Genomic DNA, 23400 nt, shown 5'->3' with positions numbered 1-23400 from the left:
CCCGTTGGGGGGGGGGGGGGGGGGGGGGGGGGTCTGGTCCCAATGGAGTGGCCTCTTTCCCCCTCCACCTGTGGTGCTGGGGCCACACAGGACATGGCCCAGCCCTGAGGCAGGGCTGAGCATGTTGCTATCTTGGCTTGAGGAGGCACTGCAACAGCTGGAGCAGGCAGGACAGGGTCTAAGGGTATGCTGCTGGCCCCTCATGTGGTGACTGCCGCCCCAGGCGCTCCTGAGGGGTGGTGACGCAGCAGGCCAGTGCAGCTCCCGGGGACATGCTTACCACATGAGAGGCCAGCAGTGACCCTCAGACCCAGCACTGCCTCCTCACACTGCCACAGCTCCTCCTTGGGCTGAGCCAGCTATTTGTTCAGCTTGTTTCAGGGCTGGGCCTGATGCTACACAGCCCCAGCACCATGGGCGGGAGGAGGAAGGATGCAGCATGCCAGGCAGAGGCTGACCCACTGGGACTGGACCCTTGCTTCCCCCGGGGCCCAGCAGTGACCCTCAGACCCAGCACTGCCTCCTCACACTGCCACAGCTCCTCCTTGGGCTGAGCCAGCTATTTGTTCAGCTTGTTTCAGGGCTGGGCCTGATGCTACACAGCCCCAGCACCATGGGCGGGAGGAGGAAGGATGCAGCATGCCAGGCAGAGGCTGACCCACTGGGACTGGACCCTTGCTTCCCCCGGGGCAAGCCGTGGAGGGCCTGACCCAGTAGCAAGGAGGAGTCTTCCAGGCCATGGTGCCACATATGCAGCAGGAGGTTCAGGCCATGGTGCCACATACGTGGGAGGTTCAGGGAACCTGTCATCCATTGCCCTGCCCAGGCCCCACTGCTGTGGGGGGCCAGGCAGACCCACTGCAGGGCTGAGAGCCTCACTGGTGTGGCAGAAATGCCCCACTTGACCCCTGTGGAGGGGTCCAGCACTTCCCCCCTCCCCATGGTGGTAGGATCCAAGCACAGGAGAGGTCAATAACCCCAGCTCTATCTGCAGCCCCAACCCCTGCCCCTGCCCATGGGGATGAAGGGAAGCAACAGCTTTGCAGCTGGACAGTGCCCCCTAGTGGCTTGGCTGCATCCACTTCCCCTGCCAGTGGTCTGGGGCCCATGGAGCACCAGGTGCCTGGTGAAGACATAAGGGGCCAGGGACATTCCTGCCAGAGGTTACTAAACGGTAAACTGTTAGTGGTAAACGGTATAAATATAACTGTCATTTAACCATTTAACTGTTTATATCCCTAGTTCAGATTCTGAATGCAGTTCATCTCTATATCTGTGAATTATATCCACCCATATTGTTTATGTATAATAGAAATATAAAGTTTTACACACATGGTGAAACTGGTGATGAAGGCTGTCTTAGGGAGGTCAACATCAAAAATGACTTCTTTGGACATGTTGGCCCGGTTAACAGCTCGGCTGGTGATGACATTGTGGGCAAATCGAGAAGTCACTTTGCAATCAATTTTTATGCTGTAGATTTCTATACCATTGATAATCTGAAGAATGAAAAAATGACAAAATTAGCACATTGAAGCTTGTGAAATCGGTGATTATTCTATAAAGCAGAAGAAATCATAGTAGATAGTTGCATCATTTGGCTACATGTGCAACTATCTACTATGAAAAAAACAAGTTCTGGATTTGTTCATGACTATTTAATAGAATACAATAATATTTACCTGAATGTTTTTAATACTGTTCATAATCAGGCTTTTGTGTGAAAATAGTTTTTCTATTACCAGTAATTATGACCTCTACAGCAAAATATCATCAGAGTTGAGAAGACATTTCCCCTATTTTAATGCATTTAAACCATTTACTCTTGCTGAATTCAATAATACTATATATGCTTAGTAAAAGGTGAACACTATATATCTCCTTCTGTGATCAGCGGAATAACTGGCTCATGCCACACATTTAGAATCCTAGAAGGTTCCTGTTTAAAAATGCCATAGCCATTTTCAGATAGACTCAGAATTCCATTTCAAATTCTTCTTGCTGTTCTAGGTGGGATAGTCAACCCTATGGAGAGCTCCAGTACAGAACTATATATAGTTTAAAACAGAAGTTATGTTATGTGTTTGTTTCTACAGGAAAGGAAGCAAGGAGGGAAATTACTTTTGTTGTGCCTTCAAGTTGCTGGGAGGTTCTTAGAGACTACAGTAATGTAAGTCTATGTAAATAGAGAAAACAGTGCATCCTGTGTTTTAGATCACTTGGGGCACTTGCTTAGTAATTAGGAGACAAGGGTTCGAAAAGCCTTTGCCCAGAGGAATTTCAAAGAAGTATATTTGACTTTCCAGCACAGTAATCTAACCACTATACCACAAGTTGAGCATTACCCAGGTCTTTCTCCCTCATACCTTTTGAAGTTAAGCCACTGCATCTTGCATTTTCTAGTTTGTGGATGGAAAGCAAAGCAGTAGGGAAATTTCTGCTTCACTAGGAGCAGGGGTCTAGGTTAGAACCTACTCCCTTCTAAGTCCACATATATCTCACTGAGTCACAAACCCTCCAGCTGACTCACTTCCTCCTGACCCCACAAATCTTCCTGGTCTTGGTTACCCAGGGGGCAGCTTTAAAAGGGGTGCTAGAAAAGGACCTAAATATTTCCCAACCCATAATGTGGGTGTTAGAGTACTATGCTGGGAATCTGGTGAGACAAGTTCAAACTCCCTCCGAATAAGAGTGGGTGAGAACCCAAGTCTTGTACTTCATGAGCCAGTGCCTTAACAACTTAGCTAAAACATGGGAGGCCTCTCTTCCCTCCATCTTTCCCTGGACTTATACTCAGGTATGTACATATACATCAAGTCAATGCATAAGCTACTGCACATGTTGAAACTACACATGTATACTAGGGCTGTGTTTCATTTTGGTTTTGGATTTAGCCATTTCAGAGGGACAGTGAATAGTTTTGGTGTTTCAGATCACTGTTTCATTTTGATTCGGCCAAAACTGTTACGGAGTTTTGACACTGTTTTGTAATTCAGCCATAGGCTATAATGGGGAATCACTAAAAGGCCTATAACTTTGTCATTTTGTGCCTAATTCGGAAGAAAATTGCAGGGATGATAGCCCCTTCTGAGGCCATGAAGCCTGCCAGGTTTCAAGAAGATAGGTACAGGGGTTACTGTGAAACTGCACCTCAAACTGTTCAAAGCAAAACTTGTGACACGTGTGTGTGTTTGTAGGCAGAGCAGGATGAAACCAGCAGGGATGGTAACCTCTAACAGGGGGCCTTCCCAGTGCAGGTTACATCTCCTTGATGGAAAACTGATTCAGATGTTTCCCAAGGTGGGAGGCTGCCCATTTAGGTGTCTTGGGGTGACATCCATTCCACAGCTCCCTATACTGTGGCCCATGCCTCACACTTTGCATCCTTCACCCACTCCAGCTGTGGCCCCCTCTCTGGAATCTTTGGCTCCCCCTTAGGCCCTGGTCCCACTTTCAGGCCAGTCAGAATCCTGAGCCTCTTGCTCTGGGCATTCCTCGTGATGGGCCTCTGGCTCTTTGACCCCTGCCCCCCCTTTGGGTCCTGGCCCCAGCATGGACCAGTCAAGGGTACTTCTGATATGTTTTATTAGACCAACTGAATAGTTGGAGAAATATATTTTAGCAAGATTTCGGGTTTAAAAACCCTTCATCAGGCTGAGGAAGCATCTGTAGTTGGTGTGTGCTCTTCCTGGATGGAAGGAATAGTAAAAAAGCCAGAGGCTGGCATGCAATGCAGGCAAGAAAGCCAGTCAGTAAAAATGTAAATTGAGGTGTCAGGGGGTGAGAGACAGGCTGGGGGGTGGGGGAGGTGGAGTGGAAAGGGGATGTAGCAGGCAAAAGTGGAGAGGTACCTGCTATCTGGGGAGTCAGATGTCAGGCAGATTATAGTGTGTCATAAATCCAATGTTTATTTTGAGTCCATGAGTTTTTGTATCCAGGAGGTTGATGAAGTGAAGTTCATAGGCTCATCTGTGAAAAGTGGTTTGTAAATTCAAACAAGCATCGAACCTCGCTAACCTCATCACCAGAAGCAAACTTCCTACAGCCCAAAATACACTGAATGGATCCAGACCATGCCATGACAAAAAATGCAAAACCTGCCAACATATCTCCAGTACCCCCACAATTACTACACCCCACAACAGAACCTTCACCACTCCTGGATCTTACAGAAGCACCACCAAAAACGTTAAATATGAAAATATGTAGGATACACCAAGCAACAACTGCACACCAGAATGAATGCACACCAGAAATCTATTACAGACAAAAATATCCAATTGTATTTTGGGCTGTAGGAAGTTTGCTTCTGGTGATGAGGTTAGCGAGGTTCGATGCTTGTTTGAATTTACAAACCACTTTTCACAGATGAGCCTATGAACTTCACTTCACCAACCTCCTAGATACAAAAACTCATGGATTCAACATAGACATTGGATTTATGACACTATAACCTGCCTGACGTCTGACTCCCCAGGTACCTCTCCACTTTACCTGTTATGTCCCCCTTCTCCCTCCCCCTCTCTCCCAGCCTGTCCCTCACCCTGACACCTCAATTTACATTTTCACTCACTGGCTTTCGTGTCTGCATTGCATGCCAGCCTCTAGCTTCTTTACTATTTCTTCCGTCCAAGAAGAGCAGACTCACCAATTGCAGATGCTTTCTCAGCCTGATGAAGGGTTTTAAACCCCAAAACTTGCTAAGCTTTTAGGTTAAGCATTTAGGCCTCTGATCTCTAGGGGTGACATCCATTCCGCAGCTCCATACCTCTCTTACACTGCGGCCCATGCCTCACAGATGGCATTCCAGACAGCTAAGCTCACCTGGAGCCTCAGAACTCCACTGCAACCAGCAAGCCCTTCAAAGATCATAGAGGTCTGAACTTTCCCTAGCCAGGACTATGTATGCATGTGGTGGCAAGAGGTTATAAGGTGCCTCCTACCCACCTTTCATCAGGGAGGTTTGCGGTCCTGGCATTTCTTGGGGCCTGCCACACCACTGGCAGTCCCACCAGGCCTCCCAACACTGGCAGGGTGCAGTTTTAGGTCATGCCTAGGACCTGGGGTGTCCTCCTTTCTCACAGCCCCAGCCCATACCTCCAAGTTCATCCGGGAATGGGAGCTCAGCAGGGAGATGTTCTTTCCCTGCTGGCTGGTGATACAGTGAGTGCTGCCTCCAGCTCTGAGAGTGGGGCATTGAATGGTTTTTAAAAAAAAATTAAAAAGGAAATAGGTGGCCAGAGTGAGGAGGGTGGCACTCATTCCATCTGCACATGGAGCTTGGGGAACCCCAGCAACAGGAGGTTCACCTGCAGGAACACCAGCTGCGCCACCAAACCAGGATCCAAGGAGGTGCAGTGGGGTGTCACAACATCCCCAGCAATGCTGAACACTCTCTCACTCAGAACACTGGTAGGTGGACAGGACAGATGTTCCCAGGTAACTGTGGCCAGATTCTGCCACATCTGACTATGGCTTGCCTAGTAGGCCAAGGGGTTGCAGAGCAGTGGCTCCATGTCCTCAGTGAGTTGGTAGCCACTGAGGCCTCGGCACTACCTGCCTGATGCTGGGGTCTGGTGCCATTAGACCCCAACATGGAAGCCATGCACTTGGCCCACATTGGCAGTACCTGTGGTGGAGGAGACTGGCTGCTGGATGGAGTGCTGGCATGGGACAGTGGTTCCCTCTCTTCCACGTCCCCCCACCTCTGCCCTTCTGACTCCCTGACTCTGTTCACCAGCACCTCCATCCAATGATCCAGAGTTTTGCTGGTTCACATGCTCCCCTTCACCCTTGGGACACACAGCCACCAGCATGTGGACCGTACAGAACCGCAAGGGATCAAGCTGTTTCCTGATGCCCTCCTTCAGTCACCTCACCAGTGCCTGCATGTCTGGTGACAGCAGCTTGCCCCAGCTAGGAACATTGATCCCCTGGAACTTCTCCATTTGGTTCTGAAGCTCCCTCACTATGGAGATCACCTGGCTAAGGAGGGCATTACCAGTGCTGAGGCTCTCAGTGGCCTCAAGGAATGGCCTGCGGAACACCAAGATCTGGGACATGGCATCCCACTCAGCTTTAAGGGGCCCACTGATTCCAATCTCCCCAAGCAAGGCCATCTCCTGGATGGCCTTCTGTTGCTTAACCAGCCTTTCAAGCATCAGGTATGGGGAGTTCCACCAAGTCTCCACATCCTGCAGGACTGTGCACTGTGGGACACTCAGCTCGGGCTGTTTGTCCCGCAGCATCTTTACCCCTTGATGCTCTGAGGGAAGTAGCCTACCACCTTCCTGCATTTTGAAATGAGCTGGCTGGTTGTAACGTCACTCTCACTAGCAGCCCTGTCCCCCTCCAAGGCATCCCTGACTATAAGGTGGAATTTGTGTGACACACAGTAGATGCCAACAAAGTTGGCAGCATGGACTGCCTTGACCATATTGGCCCCATTGTCGGTGACCATGAACCTGCAGGTGACCTCGCCCTGCCCAGCAAGCCACCCCTGTACCATGTGGTTCATGGCCTCCATGATCTCTGTTGCCATGTGGGACTCATCCATCACTTCCGCTTGAAGGACAGCTCACTGATGGCCTGACTGATCGCACCAGTGCCCTGTAAGGGAGAGAGAGGCATGGTCTCCACTCTGGCTGCCCCAGATGTCTGAGGTGAAGTGTAAGATGACCTGTGGACCTGTCTTGCACAGCTCCTTCCTCAAGTATTCCCTGCATGTCTCATACTAATACAGGGGGGGCACCCCCACCCTGCTGAAGGTGGTGCGTATGGGTGGTATGATGGGGCCACTGGTGCCATGAGCTGCCTGACCCCTAGCCACTCAACTAAGGAGAAGGGCAAGCATCTCCCCAATGCTCTGGGTGACCTCACTTGTCTTGGGAACGCACTCCACCTTTCCCTCCACCTTTCCCCCACTGGTCCAGGGTGACCTGCCTCTGCTTCTTGGGGGATGGGGGCTTTGGAGCAAGAGGGGACTTCCCTTTGGGCATGCTCCCACTGGTGCCAAGCTTAAGGAGGAACAAGGGCAAAGGGGTGGTGCCTCCTGATATGCATCAGCATCCCCATGATGCTGAAGTGTTTCTCATCCTTTCTCTGGCTGGTCTTGCATCAGCAGTGCGGGCAGAGAGCATACTTGGGATCATCTGCCACCTCAAAATGTTCCCACACTACGCTACCCCCTCACTTCTGGGGTGCGGGTGCAGATCCTGTCTTATCCCCCTCCTCAGCAGGCAGAGGCACAACAGCAAGAGGAGCCAACTCAGCTGAGCCACTTGCCTTCACAACCTCAACCTCCTCCAAGGTGCTTTCTGGAGAAGGAGACCTGGCTCTAGGGGAACTTTGAGAGGCGTGGAGCAAAAACTCAGATTCCCCCTCCTTCCCCAGAACTACTCTGGCTATGGCACCGAACTCCCCTGATTTCAGATCTAGCTCCTCCTCTGACACTGGAAGATTCAGGCTGGAAACTGAAATTGGGGTGGAGGAGACTGTCATGCTGGTGGTTATTATTAGTGCTAGTGTTAGTGGAGGTGGGGCAGGTGCAGACACTGCTCCCACCTCCTTGCAGCCACTAGCAGCAAAAGCCTCCTGGCTGCTAGGGAAGAGGGTGTGCCTAAGTTTGTTTGTTTGTTTGTTTGTTTTGGGGGGCAGAATTGCAGCTCTCACCCCACCCTCTCTAACTCCCCTGCCAGAAGACCTGGCACCTGCCTTTTCAGTATACTTCATAATGTTTGCTGTGCTGGAAAATGTGTGTGTGTGTACAATGTATCTTCTATGTACAATATATCTTCTATCTGTTTAATGTGTGTGTGTGTAATATATCTTCTATGTGCAATATATTGGAAAGGTGTATCCAATCCTTTCCAAGAACACAGACTAGCAAGAGACTGACTACTACGAAGCCAGCCACTGCAGCCAGCCAGTACCTTTCACACATCGTTTCTTCCAGACAGACAGCTCACAAAAGGCAGAGAAAGGCTTCACACAGAGCCTTATATGCGGTTTCTCCTCCCCTGCCCCCACCCTGAGCACTGGGATTGGAACAGACCTCAGGGACAGATTGCAGACACTGGCCAGCTACAGATGTCAATAGCTCTTCCCCTTGCTCTCTTCCCCTTCCCTCTTCTGAGTTTCTGTTTCCCCGCAAACCCACCTCTGAAACATTCCAAAACATCCTAAACATTCTGGAACATTTCAGATGGTTTTGTTTAGATTCAGAGATATTTTGGAGCCTTCTGTTTCATTTCAGATTCGGTGTTTCGGGTGCTGAAATGGGCCAAAACACCTCTGAAACTAAACAGCTGCTGAAATTTCGCACAGCCCTAATGCATACTTGTCCATCCTCAGTACAGAGATAGGGCCAAAACCACCCAGGTACATGGCAGAAAACAGTCATTTATGTACACAACAGAGATTGGAGTCCACCCATTGCGCTCACTTTAATATGACACAAGTTGTGAAAACAGTAAGATTATTTTACTATGGGGAATTTGGATGCATCACTTCAGCTAGAATGGAAAACACTTACCACATCATCAGCATTTCTCTTCTGTAAAAAATAAGAAAAAAATGTCATTACTAAAGTATGATGCATCATTAAGGTATGATTCATCATTATGTCCTGATATCAGGTGCACTCCCATGTCTAGGTAATTGTGGATAGGGGTGTGGGTCTGGTTTCACACAAGCACTTATAACGAGTTAGTAGTGTTTAATTCAAAAGAAGAACGAGTGAAACATTCAGAATCAAGGCCAATTATTCTATTTACAAGATCCCAAATGGCACAGATCTTCTGGCTAGGTGGGATAATTATAGGTTTGAAAGCTAAATTATCATTTGAACATTGCAGTTTTGTTTTTTGCATAGGAGACACTGAAAATGGAGCAAAGAAGACAGACCAAAAAATAAATACATACAATTGAAGAAAAGGAGGTGGGGGTGGGGATAGAAGTCTACTGAAAAACTAAATTCCCTTTATATGCCATTTAAGGCAACATCCTAAAATTGCTAGTATTCCTATGGTTTTTAGATAGTGGTGGATGGTTCTCTTCAGTTCTTAATAAGCTTAAATGTTTTTGCATAAAGATATGGGATCATAAACTTCCCTTCACTTCAGAGAGCAGAAAATAGCAGAAACCTCTCAGTGCCCTGAGATTCATGGAGTTCAACCTCTTTTCTGCAGGGGAAGGAAATATTGCCCATGAAGTGGCATGATTTAAGAGAAATTCTGTGCATGGGAACTTTTCCTATTCTTTAGGTGTCTTTTTTCCATGCTACAAACAACTTGATTGTTTCAAACAAACTGAATCTCCCTTGGATAAATGGCTTTAGATTATGGGGTGTGCAAGCTTGACTCCCCCAAATTGTTAGATATATATGTATCCCCGTTTGATTTCAAGCTTACTTGTCCTTAACTTTATACTAATTCAGCTCACAAGGGTCACAGTTTTCACACAAACTATCTCAGAAGTGGCAGTACTCCAACTGAACCATTGCAGTAGATGAAAGGCTGTAGGCAGAAATGACTGTAGAAATTAATTATTAAAAAGTCAGTAAATTTGCTCCAAGTGTAGGTGGGCTGTGCAAATAAAAAAAAAGCTTTATCAACAAAGTTTGGAATGCAAATACTGAAACTTGTTGTAAAACAATGGTTCCAAAAACACATCACAGTTCAGGGATGGATACCATTCCAAAATGAGTTCCAGTAAGTTTCCAGTTTCCTTATTTTTCTTGGCTTTGAGTCTCATTGGTTACACTCCAAACAAAGTTAGCTTCTCATATTTACACCCTCCACTAAACACTGAAGCAAAGATACTGTGACATGAATTTTTTTTTGTTAATATATATGGCTTTCATTACCATCATAACACCTCCCAATCTTTAATTGAATTAACCTCCCTATACCTCTGTCTTAAATTGTAGAAATTGAAGCACAGAAAAGATTGGTCCAAAAGTATAGATAACTTTTACGGCAGAGCAGGGATTAGAAACCAGGTCTCTTAAATCCTGCACTAAGGCCCTAGTTACCAGGACAAACTTTCATCCTGGCTAAAAGGTTTTTTTCTACATACTCTTATCATTACACTCATAATTTCAACTGCTGCCTCCATTCCTATATCTACCTCTGTCCTCTCTCACATCCCCTTGTCTCTCTCACACATGTACTCACAAGTGCCTGACTACCATTTCAAACTCAGTCTTTCCAAAATTTAACTTATCGTCCATACTGACACTTTTCTGCTTTTTTTTTCCTTTTGAAACTCCACTCCATTTCCAACTTCTTTTCTCTTTTTGTTCTCTCAAATTCAATCACTTCTGTACCCAACAAAACCACCCCTTCATAACTATCCCAGTACTAAAAAAACCCCTCATTTCTAATCTTAACAACTATAACCAGTTGTTTTCCTTCTCCGGTCTATCCAAATCATTGCTCCATTCTAATGGGGAAGATGACAACCTGCCTGCAGTCTCCCCCTCTAAGTGCAAAAGCATAATGAATGTCATCACGCCGGCAGATGGATTTCAATCTTTGAACTCATGGCCACAAAAGAAATGTCAATGTAAACAGCTCTTTTCAGGGCCAAATAAATCATCATTCTGATAATTTAGTTTGACTTCCTGTATAACACAACCATTTTGTTCTACTACTTCTGCTGTCTGAGGATCTACTTCAATTTTTATTAAAGTCTTTTCATTAATGTTAAATAAATGAAGCTACTTTACTGACAGCTGAATCAGGATCAATATATCACAAAAAGCTTCTTGCCTTCCTGCTGCCTGGATCTTCATTATGCTGATGGCTTCACATTTTCCATTGTACTGGTCACTTAGAACAAACTAACTTTTTATCAATTAAGAGTGTCTCCTTCACACTTCTCTTTTATCGTTTCCACTAATCTTCTTTACCTTATTGCCTTTTCTGTACTTTCTTTTTGGACTATTATCTGGTGTCTCCTCTGTTTTGGAAAATGAAGCAGGGAATGTCTTATAACATGTAAAATGTAGGCAATACAGTCTAGATTGGAGCAGGCAATATACAGCACACAGGCTGAATCCAGCCTGCCAGGCAATTTCATACAGTCCATGGGTGGGCACCCAACAGTTAATAATATCCCACCTGGCCCATGGCTGCCCCTGTTGCACTCACTTGGGGCCTGAGACCTGCCCCCTACCACTGGGGCAGTGTGTTGCACTCCCACCCTCATGTAGCAGAGAGCCCCAGCTCTGGCCAGCACACAGCTGCTGCCATTGCCAGGGGAACTACTCAGATCCATGTCATGTCCCTGCTGCAGCGCTCCAAACAGCAGGTAAGGAAGTGCCAGGGGGCAGAGAGAAGCTTCAGACTGATGGGAATGCGGAGCCCAGGGACCACGTCCAGTAGGCCGGTGGGATCACAGAGCCTGGATCAGCCTGGTTCCATTGCACAGGGGTCCCCACAGCTCACATGCAGCTCCTGGGACTCATGCACCACAGGGGGGAAGCCCCACACGATGGAGCTGGCAGCTTTCACCACTCCCTGCTGCCACGTGCAGCTCCCTGAACTCTGCAGGAAGCAATGGGGAGTGCTGCACAATGGAGCCAGGCCAACTCCAGCCCATTCCCTGCTTCCCAGTGGAGTCCCAGAAACTGCATGTGGCAGCAGGGAGTGCAGCCAAGCCACTGCCTCCACTGAGCTAGGATCCCCCCTCACAGCAGCTCTGGCTGAGTCCTGGGGTCTGCATGTGAGCCACAGGGAGGCGCATGCAATGGAGACAGGCCAAATTGGCCCACTTCTTGCCACCATGTGTAGCTCATGGAAGTGGCTGGAGCCACATACCACTGGGGGAAGGGGGCTCTGTCTGCATGGGCAATGAGCACCCTGAGGGCATGTTGCTTGCTGCTGGTGACAGAGGCTGTGCGCCATGGATGAAGTGCAGGGGGGCACCCCCCCACATGACACCCTCCTTCACACCCCTCCACATCACCCTTCACACCCAACCACACCCTGCCCGCACACCTCTGGCACCCTGCCCACGCCCCCACCCCCTCCCTCACGCACGCACACAACCACACCCCTCCACGAAACCCATACCTGTATCCCACTAACCCCACACTCACCCGCCCACCCACACACCCCACACCACAGTATATCAGAGTAAAACTTTATTTTTGAGCAATTATGCAATCACAACTATAAACATTATGCAAACGTGTAAATCAGTTCAAAATTTTTTTTTAATAAAATTAAACTGTGTTATAGTAGATGCTTGATTTTTAGCATGTGATTTGTTGGGGTTTTTTTCTGGTTCCAAGATGGCAAACTCCCCCCCTGTTCCCCAAAGGAGTACTTCTTGGGACAAGGGGAGGAAGTTTTGGTCGTAAAGGTCAGTGGTTAGGGGCAGGACTACTGGTTTCAGGATAGCAATTAGAGCATGAGGCACCTGTCAAGGGGCGGGGCTACTCTTGCAGCCCTCAACAGCTCACCAAACTTAGTAAGCAGCCCTGCAGCCCTGAAATAATTGCCTAACCTTGGTCTAGATATATCATAGAACTTATACTCAGTGGCATATAATGTTTCTGCAGTCTAGAATTGACAATGCTGAATAAGGTAGCTGGAAGCTGCATAGAATGCATGGGGAGAATATGGCACCTGAAAATATGAGCAAGAGCAAATTCAAGGGTGGATCCAAAGGGGATGTAGTGGTGCAGGTGCACCTTCACTTTCATTCCTGGTCCATCCAAAGTTTAAAACCAACAGTCTGGGAGGGGCAACATAATTTTTATTAAGCCAGGATAGGAGAGTAATCTGACTTCATAGCTCATCATCTCCCTGATTCCTGCTAGTCATAAAACCATAGACAATTAGGGTTGAAAGGGACCTCAGGAGGTCATCTAGTCCAACTTCCTGCTCAAAGCAGGACCATCCTCAACTACATCTCCCCAGACAAGGTTCTGCCTCTTAACTATTTTGACTATTGTTTGCCTTGTTTGTTGTGCTTTTCTCTCTCCACACAAGATGGTAATGACCCTCTATCCTTTTTAATGGTTTTGATTCCCACTCTTCAAACTATCCTTTACTCTACAATGTTACTGTTTGCTAACCATCCTTGGTAATGTCTCTCTTCTACTTCATAGCCTTACAGACTGCTTTTGGCTTTAGCTCTACTTTAACTCTAGTATGGTATTAATTTAGGTGTAGAAATGATTGACAGTGAAGTATTGGAGGAACTGTCAAGATGCTCAAGGAGGCTAGATTTTATTTTATGAATCTGAATAAGAGACATACACTTAACTATAATGACTACAGGCAGAGTCATCCCTAGGGTATGGGGAATCAGGGTGACTGCCCTGGGCCCCACACTTTGGGGGGGGCCCCACAGAGCTGGGAAGAGCAGCTGTAGCCCCTCCTGAAGGGCCTGCCTGGAACAGGTAGCTCAGCCCTGTACTGCAGAAGAAGCATGAAGGCTCCCCCCACTTTGCGGGGGTACCACAGCCCCATGCAGTGTTAAGGGGACCCTGCACAGGCTGATTTGCCCCGGGCCCCACACCCAGTTAGGGTTAGCTCTGACTATAGGACTAATGAAATAATATCTGTTGACTATTTTTGCCTTGTTTGTTGTGCTTCTTTTAAACTACATATATAATCTAGAAATTAATGCACATTCCTATAGTTAATTTGTTTTTGCTTTGATCTTAAACTGAATAATGTAGTGTTGCCCCCCCTAGCTTATTAGCAAAATATCTACTTTCTCTTTCAGTGGAAAAAATATATCTGATGTGCCACCCCATCTGCAGCCCACTTTTCATAATCCTAGATCTACCCCTGAGCAAGTTTCTCTAAGGTTAGCCAGGATGTAAACTTACAGGATGCCAGCTATTTCACAGTAAGTACCTGTGGCATATTCTTAACCCATAGTAAATGCAAGGGAGCCTATTCCTCAATTAAAATGTGCCCATACCCTGAAGTGTGATGCCAAAAATCTGGCACTTTGGGCACTTGTCTACGACATCAGCTTTTTCTGGCTAAAGATGTTCCCGGGTTTTTTTCCACTCTCATAATGTACCACGACTAATGACTTAACATGTACGTAATTCAGAATGTTATGGCTTAATATGCTATTACTAGTAAAAAGCGCTAGGGGGCATGTCATAACAATTTTACCCTCCTGCCCTCACATAGGTAATTTACATCAGGTGGTGTTTTAAGATAGCATTTGATTTCATTGTGGGGGGGAGCCTGACAGCAGCACACCAGACAGAGGCAGAAGAACTCAGCCCAGTGGGGAGAGTTGCCTCTGGGTGGGACAGGATTGTTAATGCAGCACTCAAGAAGATTGCAGGCTGCTGCTGCTGATGGTTGAGGAAGGGGGGAGGGGTGTGCCCGCCCTGTGCATAAGTATTTCCACCTCCCCATGCACTCTCCCCAACCCCATACAGGAGGGGTAACAGGGCAGGAGGCACTGCATGGTGGTTTTCCAAAACCAATTCTTATGCTCGCTCTTAAAATCCACCCCTCAACACATTTCTTCCCTCCCTTCTATTTTTTGGCTCCCAACAGCACTCCAATGTTGCTCCCACCAGCCACAAGAGGCAGAAGAGAAGACACACTCACAAAGCCTGAGAGGGATGCCTGACGCTTCTGTCTCAAGTGGCAATGCTGGCAATGTTACTGCCAGGTGCCTATTAGATACTTGTAATATGCTTAGATTCATAATACTGAAAAAGCAATTGATTATTCACCATCAGCAGTGTATGTATAAAATTTAAGCCTCTTTTCACCACGATGTAGACAGTTTCTAAATACACACAAAGGGATAGTATTGTGTGAATACATCAGCAACTAAACATGCACTTGAAATAATGATTTCTAAGTTTAAAAATTAGTATTTCAATTTAATATACGACATGCCATTATTTACCAGTGATTACAATTCTTTGTCTCTGTTCAGGGCAAGAACAGCCTATGCTGTGTTGTTCGCCCTACTTCCAGGCTTGCCTGCTGCTCGGCCACCTGGCCTACAGTGTGCAAGATTTATAAATGCAGAAAAATTACAAATGTTCAGGTAGTCCAAGCAGCAACTTTCTGAAATACACTTCATTAACTTTTTTCAAAGATGATGTATACAATGTTCCTTTTTTATTTTTTGTTTATATACTCAATTTTTTTTTAGTTCACTGTGTTTCGCCACTTGTGCTCGGTGTACTCTCCATCCAGATACAAAGGAGCACAGTCATTTCTGGGTGGTGGACAAGAAATGAAATGGCTGACTTTTGGGCAGTCTGTTCACTTTGGCCAGTAGGTTCAGCAAAATAATTAGATTTAAGTTTTGGTATTAGGGTACTGTATTTTCCTAACGATTATAATCAAAATTCTCATGTATCTGCCTTTTTTGTCTGTCTGCCTTCTTCTGGTGGCTGCCCAAAGATCTGAGGGGCTGGACCCTGGACTGAACTGGGTGCCTATTTCCTAATGATTGTGCTGTCTTGTATCTTATGAGGACAATTATCCCAAGTAATTCTGTCTATGGTAATGATTAAATTCATAATTATACTAGTAATAATCGTAAAGGATACTAACAATACTCAAGCTAGAAAGTCATTTTAGTATTGATTGCACGTAAATACATATATACATTCATACATATATACATACATAAATTGTAAATAAATGAATACGTAATGAATATGTAATAAATACACAATAAATAAATGAAGTAAATACGTAAAACTGTAAATAAATAAGTCAATAAATAAGTAAATGTGTAAATCTGGGTGCTCTTATCACCCTTGGTGGGCCTAGGTCAAAGGCCCTCCCTCTGGTCCCCTGGCCACTGGTTTGAGCACCCTCAGTAGCGCTCGGGCCAGGCAAAGATCTGCCCTCCCGCTGTCTTCCCTGCTGCCTCTTAGCACCCAGCTCTTCCACTGGTATGTACCTCAACTACAGGCAACAGACTTAACTCATTTTCTTGCACCTTCCAGTTGGCTGAAGCAAGTTCTACTAGTATATCATGGGTTTCAACTAAAAAGCAATCCGTGGTCTGCACATTTCCATTGGGGGAAGAAATTTGGAGTTAGCAGTCATTTTCTCTGAATTTCCTCAGGTCTGAAACCAGATAAATATGGCTGCTCTTATCACCCTCATTGGGGCTTGGTCAAAAGCCTTCAAGGCCCTTCCTCCTTCCTTCCCTCCCTCCCTCTTGCTCCATGGCTTGGAGCTTGGCTTTTAGCACACAGGGTGGTGCTTAGGCATGCTCCCTCCCTAGCTCCCTTTTGCCCCATGGCTGGGGGCTCGGCTCTTAGCTCAGGCAAACTCTAACTCCCTCTTGCCCCAAGCCTGGGGCTCTTAGCATCCAGGGTGATGCTTTGGCATACAACCTCCCTAGCACTTCCTTCATGATTACTGGCCATATCTCAGAAAATGACTGCTGGCTGGTGGCGCGCGCACACACACACGCACTCAATTTAATAATGAATCAGTCAGTTTCTCTGAATTTCCTGCACTGCAAGAAGTGCAAGAAATCTCTACATTTTCTAAAATCCTCATAGACTACTGTAGCATGTGTGCCTTTAAAAATAATTTTTGCTACAGTGCAGTTTTTCCAAAAAATGAAAATTAAGGTTCAGCAAAGGCCCTACTTCCCTCCCTCGTGCCTGCTCCTGCATGGTTGTTTAAATAATCAATCAAATAATCAATAATCAATCAAATAATTAAAACAAATAATCAAACAAAGAAAACAAGCTTACACACAGGCACACTCATAAAAGGGCTGTATTTCCCCCTCACTCCTCCTTCCTGGTGGCAGTCACTTTCTCTGAATTTCCTGCCCTGAAAGAAGTGATTTCCTCAGGTCTGAAACCAGGTAAATCTGTACCAGGAAAGGGTCTTGCTCACACTCACACACACACGCACACTCTCTCTCTCTCTTGCTCTCATAAAAGCACTGAATTCCCTTTCCAAATATTTGCTCTGCCTGGTACTGAGCTTCCCTTGTTGAGGGCATCTTTATTGGCATGAATCCCTATCACCATAACCGATTTCAGCCTGCTTCCACACACACATACACACACAAATGCCTGGTGGGTGGGCCTGGGCTTGCTACCTGAGGCCTGGTATGTTTTAGCACCTGGGGTGGTGGGCAACCTTCCCTTGTTGAGGGACTCAGTGTGGGCTTATTAATGTGCCAAATATTAAAAAAGGGAGGTCTAGTCTTATCACCTGAGGGCCCCCCATTTCAAAAACTGCCTGCCTCCATGCTCCCTCACTATCCAGGAAAAATTGCACTGCAAGAAGGGCTTTCTCTCAGGTAAATCAAAACTGCAGAAAAAAAACCCAGCAAGATAATCTTTGTTGCTCTACTTAAAGTGTTGTAAGTAGTCCATGTTAATTTTGACTAACTATACGTTTTACAGTTATGCACATGGCACTCTAGAACAAAGTTGATGTGGCCTCCCTGCTTATTGTCAGCATTAGAAAACATTGCAGTCTGGCAGTGTGCCTATGGAAGAAAATACCCAATTTAGGAGCTGCATGTATTTCTACACTGTATTTCAACATTAAAATGGTTTATGTGAAAAATGTTATGTAAAATGTAGAAAATGTAATGCTTGGACTTATAAAAATGTATCTCACTCATGCTGTTGCTAAAGCCTGAATGGAAACATTACTACAGGAATTTTTATGTAAAACAGAAAGAACCCTGTGCCTTCTCTCATTTCTATCACATCAAAAAGCAGGACTTTTTCCAAAGCTGAGAACCCATGTGGGTGGGGATAGGCTGGGGTTCTTATTGAGGTTGATTAAGATTCCTTGGGTACCGGGGATCCCCTTGCACAGGATAGCTGCCCCCAAAGCGGTGTTGGGGGGGTCATGATCAGCCTACTCCAAATCCCCCTCCACCCAGCGAGCACCGTAGCCAGCATGAGCTAACACCCCCAACCCCACAAGGCAGGGGGCTGGTGTGATTGAAGTGAAGAAAGAAACAGCCCAGGCTCAATGAGAGGAATTTTCTTATCAGTTAGTCTATTTGCATGTCAATCTTTTCACTGCTGGCCGGTCATCGCCTGCAGTCATATCCCCCACAGGTTTTCCTCCTGCCTTTTTTCTCAAGTCGCATGCCAACCAAAAGCAACCCAGACCCCTCACCCATGCCCAACACCACACCCCGTACTCTACATAGTGCATCCAGCATGCCCTCTTCACAACAGAGACCTCCCCAAGAGCCCGTTATGAACCCAGTATCGAAGAAAACTTTGTCTCAGAAAGACTTTATTCTATGACACAGTAATAGGAAATGCAAGATGAAATATAAAAATGATCAGATCAAACAGTTACAGAACACATTCCCCATCATGAGCAGCCATAGTTTCATAGTTTCTAGGGTCGGAAGGGACCTGGGCAGATCATCTAGTCCGACCCCCTGTCATGGCAGGAAAGAGTACTGGGGGTCAAACGACCCCAGCAAGATGGTCATCTAACCTCCTCTTAAAACCCCCCAGGGTGGGAGCCTGCACCACCTCACTTGGAAGCTGGTTCCAGACCCTGGCCGCCCTGACCGTGAAGTAGCGCCTCCTGATGTCCAGCTTAAACCTTCCCTCCGCCAGCTTGTGACCGTTATTCCTGGTCACTCCTGGCAGTGCTCAGGGGAACAGGGACTCCCCCAGTGCCTGTTGATCCCCCCTGACTAGTTTATAGCAGGCCACAAGATCCCCCCTCAGCCTTCTCTTCTGGAGGCTGAACAGGTTCAGGTCCAGTAACCTTTCCTCATAGGACCTTCCCTGCTGTCCCTTGATCATGCGGGTGGCCCTCCTCTGGACCCTCTCGATGCTGTCCACATCCCTCTTAAAGTGCGGCTCCCAGAACTGGACGCAGTACTCCAGCTGCGGCCTGACCAGTGCCGCATAGAGGGGGAGGATCACCTCCTTGGTCCTGCCATGATGTGTGCCACCAGGCAATTTCCGATGGCAGCTCCCCTGCCACTATTTGCCTGTACATCTAACCTCCCTCCTTGCACTCCCGCTCTCCATGTACATCTTGCTGCCTCTCTAGCTTGGCTTAAATGTTTTCTCCACGCCTCAATGAAAACCTTGCCCCTTGTCTCACAGATATTACGCAGCATGCATGCTGCCACTATGAAAGGGGTGATGTTCTCAGCATCGATCTTTAGCCTGCAGTTGAATGATCTCTAATGAGCTTTCAAGCACCCAAATGTACACTTGACACTTATGCAGCACTTGCTTAGCTGATTGTTGAACAGGAATTTCTGTGGGTCACTCACCTGTCCGCCATAGGGCTTCACGAGCCAAGGCAGAAGCGGGTAAGCCATGTCAGCAATTATCAGGGGGTGCACTGAAACACTCCGGATGACAACCTCCTCCGATCCTGAGGCCTATGACATGCTTCCGCATGACAGTTCTCTGCCGCTGAATGTGCAGTTTCAGCAAGCTTATGATGTGGAAGAAATTATTTTTGCTCACTTTTAATGTTTCCAGCCGCTGGTCATCATTCCATGTTGACATGGCTATTCTTTGCCACCAGTCTGAGCTGCTTTCATGTGCCCATATCTGGCAAGGCTTGACCTTAATGTATTGCCAGGAAGCCACAAAAGTCTTTTGAAACGAAGCTTTTTGTTTTTTGCAATGTGAGAGCAGCTTGCACAGTTCAATTAAGAGCATTTTCTTCAAGGCAAACATCCAAAGTTGGCTCTTCAGGAGTTTTACAAGACAAGACCACAGGTGCATCAGGGTGCTGAAGCACATCAGTAGAACCATATGTCCGTGATGTGAATGTTCAACAGCCTTTAAGATTAACCTCTGCTTTCTGCTTAGTCCATCAGGATTCATGGAAGACATTGTCTTTAGCAAGCAGGCCATGCAACGTTTTCAGCCAGTTGTGTTCCCTGATGCTCAAAGCCTGCTACAGTCAGTCCTATGTTAGCATGAAACCACTCTCATCATTTACATGTCAACAGCTACACAAACCATGTGCTCCCTGTAACTGCATCTTTCTGGTTTTGGTTGAAAACATCTGAAATGTTACCACATTCCTACTAATCCCCAATCTTTCCTAAGCTTCCAGCATTTCTCATTTGATGTGTGAAACACTCCCTCCCTCCCTCCACAAAAGGTAGGCTATCCTCATCTGTCTTTTGTGAGAAAGTGCCTGTTGCCTGCTTGAATACTCTACCAAATCATACAGCATCCACTCTACCCCTTACACATTTCTTGGGTTTCATCTCAATAATTTACAGCTCTTTTGAATGCAGAGCTGTAGCTTCAGGCTTCCCTGGTGTTGCTTTTAAGCTGAAGGTTAGGGCTGCCCAAGCAAACTACTTGAAATGGTTTTAGATGGTCTCCCCAGGACAGACCACCTCAGTTTCCCAAATCAAGTCATGGATAGGAGCAGCCTGCCAATGTCTTTGCTTGAAAGAATACTTTCCATTCCATTCCACAATTTACCCTCAAGCACATGGAATATTCAACTTCTATGCTCTGCACCTAAAAAAGAGATTATGGAGCACCAAAGACATTGCCCTCCACCCACACTGTAAGAACCCTGAGCACCCTGTGGAAACTGCTCATAAAGGGTTTGTTTTTGCCTGCATATCTAATGGAAATGTGTTTCATTGATCCACTCTAACACGTTCACACTTTATTGCCTGAAGTGATCACCCAACAATTTCAAGCACAATAGTTGTGCGAGTATGCTTTTGAATGCCAGCAGCTGGACTATCAAAAGTGAAGAACTGCTACAAATGTCTGGAGATTGCACAAATCACACTTCTATTTTGCCTCTCTTCCTAAAAGGTTCACAGGTCCTTGGACATACCTGAGATCAGGTCATAGCAGGCTGTACACTGTACCATCTGCTCTGCTACATGTTTTGCTGGGCATGGAGGGGAGCAAGAAAAGGCAAATATTGGAAGACATGATGGATCTTTCTCAAGGCTGGGGACCAAACTGGACTAACACAGAAGTTGAGGCACTGATTGATATTTGGGGTGAACGGAAGATGTTGACAACTGGAAAACTGCAGAAATAAACTTGTGTACATTTCTATTGTGGAACAATTAGAACAACGTGGTATCAAACACAACTGGGAATAGTGTTGTAGTAAGATGAAGTCCTTAAAGTGTGCCTTCCATCGCATAAAGGACAATAATTCTTCGTCAGGTGCCTCACAGCAAATGATTCTATGAGAAGTTGTGTACCATCCTTAAAAGAGATGCTTCAGAGGCTTGCATGAGCGATTTTGGCACAAGAGGTTTGGTGGATGAGGAACCAGAAACTCCCTGATGCCAAAGTACTTGGCAAGCCACAGCCACTTTGAAAGTTCCACGCAATCAGGTTCCTCAAGCACAGACTCAGTCACAGAGTGGTTGGGACTGCTCAAACGACCTCTTTGGCACACAGCAAGACATAAGCTCTCCCCTCTACTCTGGTTAACCCACGTGTTTTGGTACATGACACCCAGGATGATGACTCTCCTGTTCATGATGAGGCAGAGGACTCCAACTCAACCAATATGGTGTTGCAGGAGTCTTTTGGTTCATAGATTCATGGATTGTAAGGCTGGAAGGGACCGCAGAAGATCATCGGGTCCAGCCCCCTGCACCAGGCAGGAAAGACAGCTGGGGTCAAGTGCCCCCAGCAAGGTGACTATCTAGTCTCCTTTTGAAGATTTCCAGGGTAGGTGATTGCACCACCTCTGGAGGGAGCTTATTCCACAGTCTGGACACCCTGGCTGTGAAGAAGTTTTTCCTAATGTTGAGCCTGAAACGGTCTTCCAGGAGTTTGTGGCCATTATTCCTGGTTTTCCCCAAGGGTGCCCTGGTGAACAGTTGTTTACCGGTTGAAGTGTCCCAGGTCCTTCAGCCTTTCTGTTCCCAAGCAAGTGCTGTTTCGGAGTAGCAACAACAGAGTCCTGAGGCAGAGACTCCCCTGCAAGCCTCATGAATGGTGACTTGTAAGTAACACCAGTGGTATTAGGCATGGATGTAAAATATTACTGCTGCGCAGGTGGAGCCTTAGTCTCCCAGGGTGGGGGAGACTGGTCCTCTCCCTTAAACAAATCTAACCTACTCCGCGCTGGGTGGATGGTGGTATGTGTTTTTCCAGGTGGAGGGGTACCAGGTACAGGCAGGTGGAGGACTGGATGCCTTGAAACTGGGCAGAATACTTTTGGCTGTAGCCTTAATAAGATAGTGGGCTTTCATTGGTAATTTTTGTGAAGGATGTCCTATTAAAGTATTTTAACAATGATTCACTCTTCTTTAAAAAAAAAAATGTTTAAAAGTAGCCAAAGACCTGATGAGAGCTTTCTTTTTCTCTGTACACAGCAACCCCTGGATCATCAAGAGCAGCTGTTGACACTCAACGTCAGCACAATTATCGATCAAATCAAAGAGCAGCTAAGGAAAATATTCTTCAGCTACTGGCAGAAGCGTCCCAAAACATATCTATGTCCACTGACCAAATGATATCCAAAATTAAGGATATCTTCAATGAATTAAAGAGGAGTGAGGAAGCCAATGTCCAGGTTATGAAAAGCACGAGTAATGAAATGGTAGAATGTTTTAAAGAATTCCATAAGAAGGTTGATCACATTTTGCGGCTGGATCAAAGGTTTAGACAGGAGTTTCTAACAGAGTTTCGACTGCAAATGCACTGAGAGTGGCATTGACAACAGGCCACCCCAAACAAATCTCCATTCTCCTCCAAATGAGAGCCATGCCTCCTCTAGTCACAAGAGCAGAGCCTCAAGACACTTCAGGAACGAAGGGCAAAAGGATACTGAGGAGACCCCGGGAGGGTCCAAGAGGGGGGCATCTCGTGGGGCAGCCGGTTCTCATGACTAAAGCATGAATGTACACAAAACAGAGCAACATCCTAATAGAATTTCCATTCAACAGGCAGTCCTCAAAAATCAAGCTGTAACTGAATGTATGTATTTTTTTGTGATTTGAATTAGATAGGCTTTTATGTCACAAGAGGGGTGAATGGAATGCTCTATTACCCCCGTGGTGGTGTGCTTCTCCCTCATGTGCTGCCACCCCAGTTTTCTCAAATCAGTTTGCACTCCAATCAATCAATCAATCAATCAGCCAACCAACCAACCAACCAATCTACCATTTCTTCTCAACATTAAAGGGGAGGTTGTAAACCAGGTTAGGTTCACTATCCATCTATCTTTTCTCTGTCTGCTTTAGGAATTTTTTGGAAAAAACTGTGATAAAAATAAAGTTCCACAAAGGACTTTGGAAGGAAATTGTCCTGCATTTTTTTTTTCCCCCACAGAAGTAAAGATTTAAATTCCACTTTAAATCCACCTATGTTCCAGGCTCTAAAGCAGGGGTGTCCAACCTTTTTGAATGTGGGGCCAGATCACAAACTTTTTATCACCCAGTGGGCCAACGAGC

General features: G+C 46.4%; 1 protein-coding gene across 2 annotated transcripts in view; it reads right to left on the bottom strand.

Moving 5' to 3' along the window:
- Positions 1-23400, bottom strand: part of LOC102387098 (inter-alpha-trypsin inhibitor heavy chain H3) — a 141205-nt gene that overhangs the window by 82715 nt on the left and 35090 nt on the right. For both annotated transcript variants that reach the window (XM_025206770.1, XM_014520940.2), the window contains exons 2-3: positions 8534-8554; positions 1333-1499 (exon numbers count right to left, since the gene is read on the bottom strand). In XM_025206770.1, coding sequence (XP_025062555.1) covers positions 1333-1397 — 65 coding nt within the window. In that variant the 5' untranslated portion in view covers positions 1398-1499; positions 8534-8554. The remainder of the gene's footprint in view (positions 1-1332; positions 1500-8533; positions 8555-23400) is intronic.

The sequence above is a fragment of the Alligator sinensis genome, unplaced genomic scaffold (assembly GCF_000455745.1).
Source record: "Alligator sinensis unplaced genomic scaffold, ASM45574v1 scaffold78_1, whole genome shotgun sequence".
Lineage (NCBI taxonomy): Eukaryota > Metazoa > Chordata > Crocodylia > Alligatoridae > Alligator > Alligator sinensis.
Note: the sequence above shows the minus strand (reverse complement) of the source record. Positions and strands in the feature narration are given on the sequence as shown.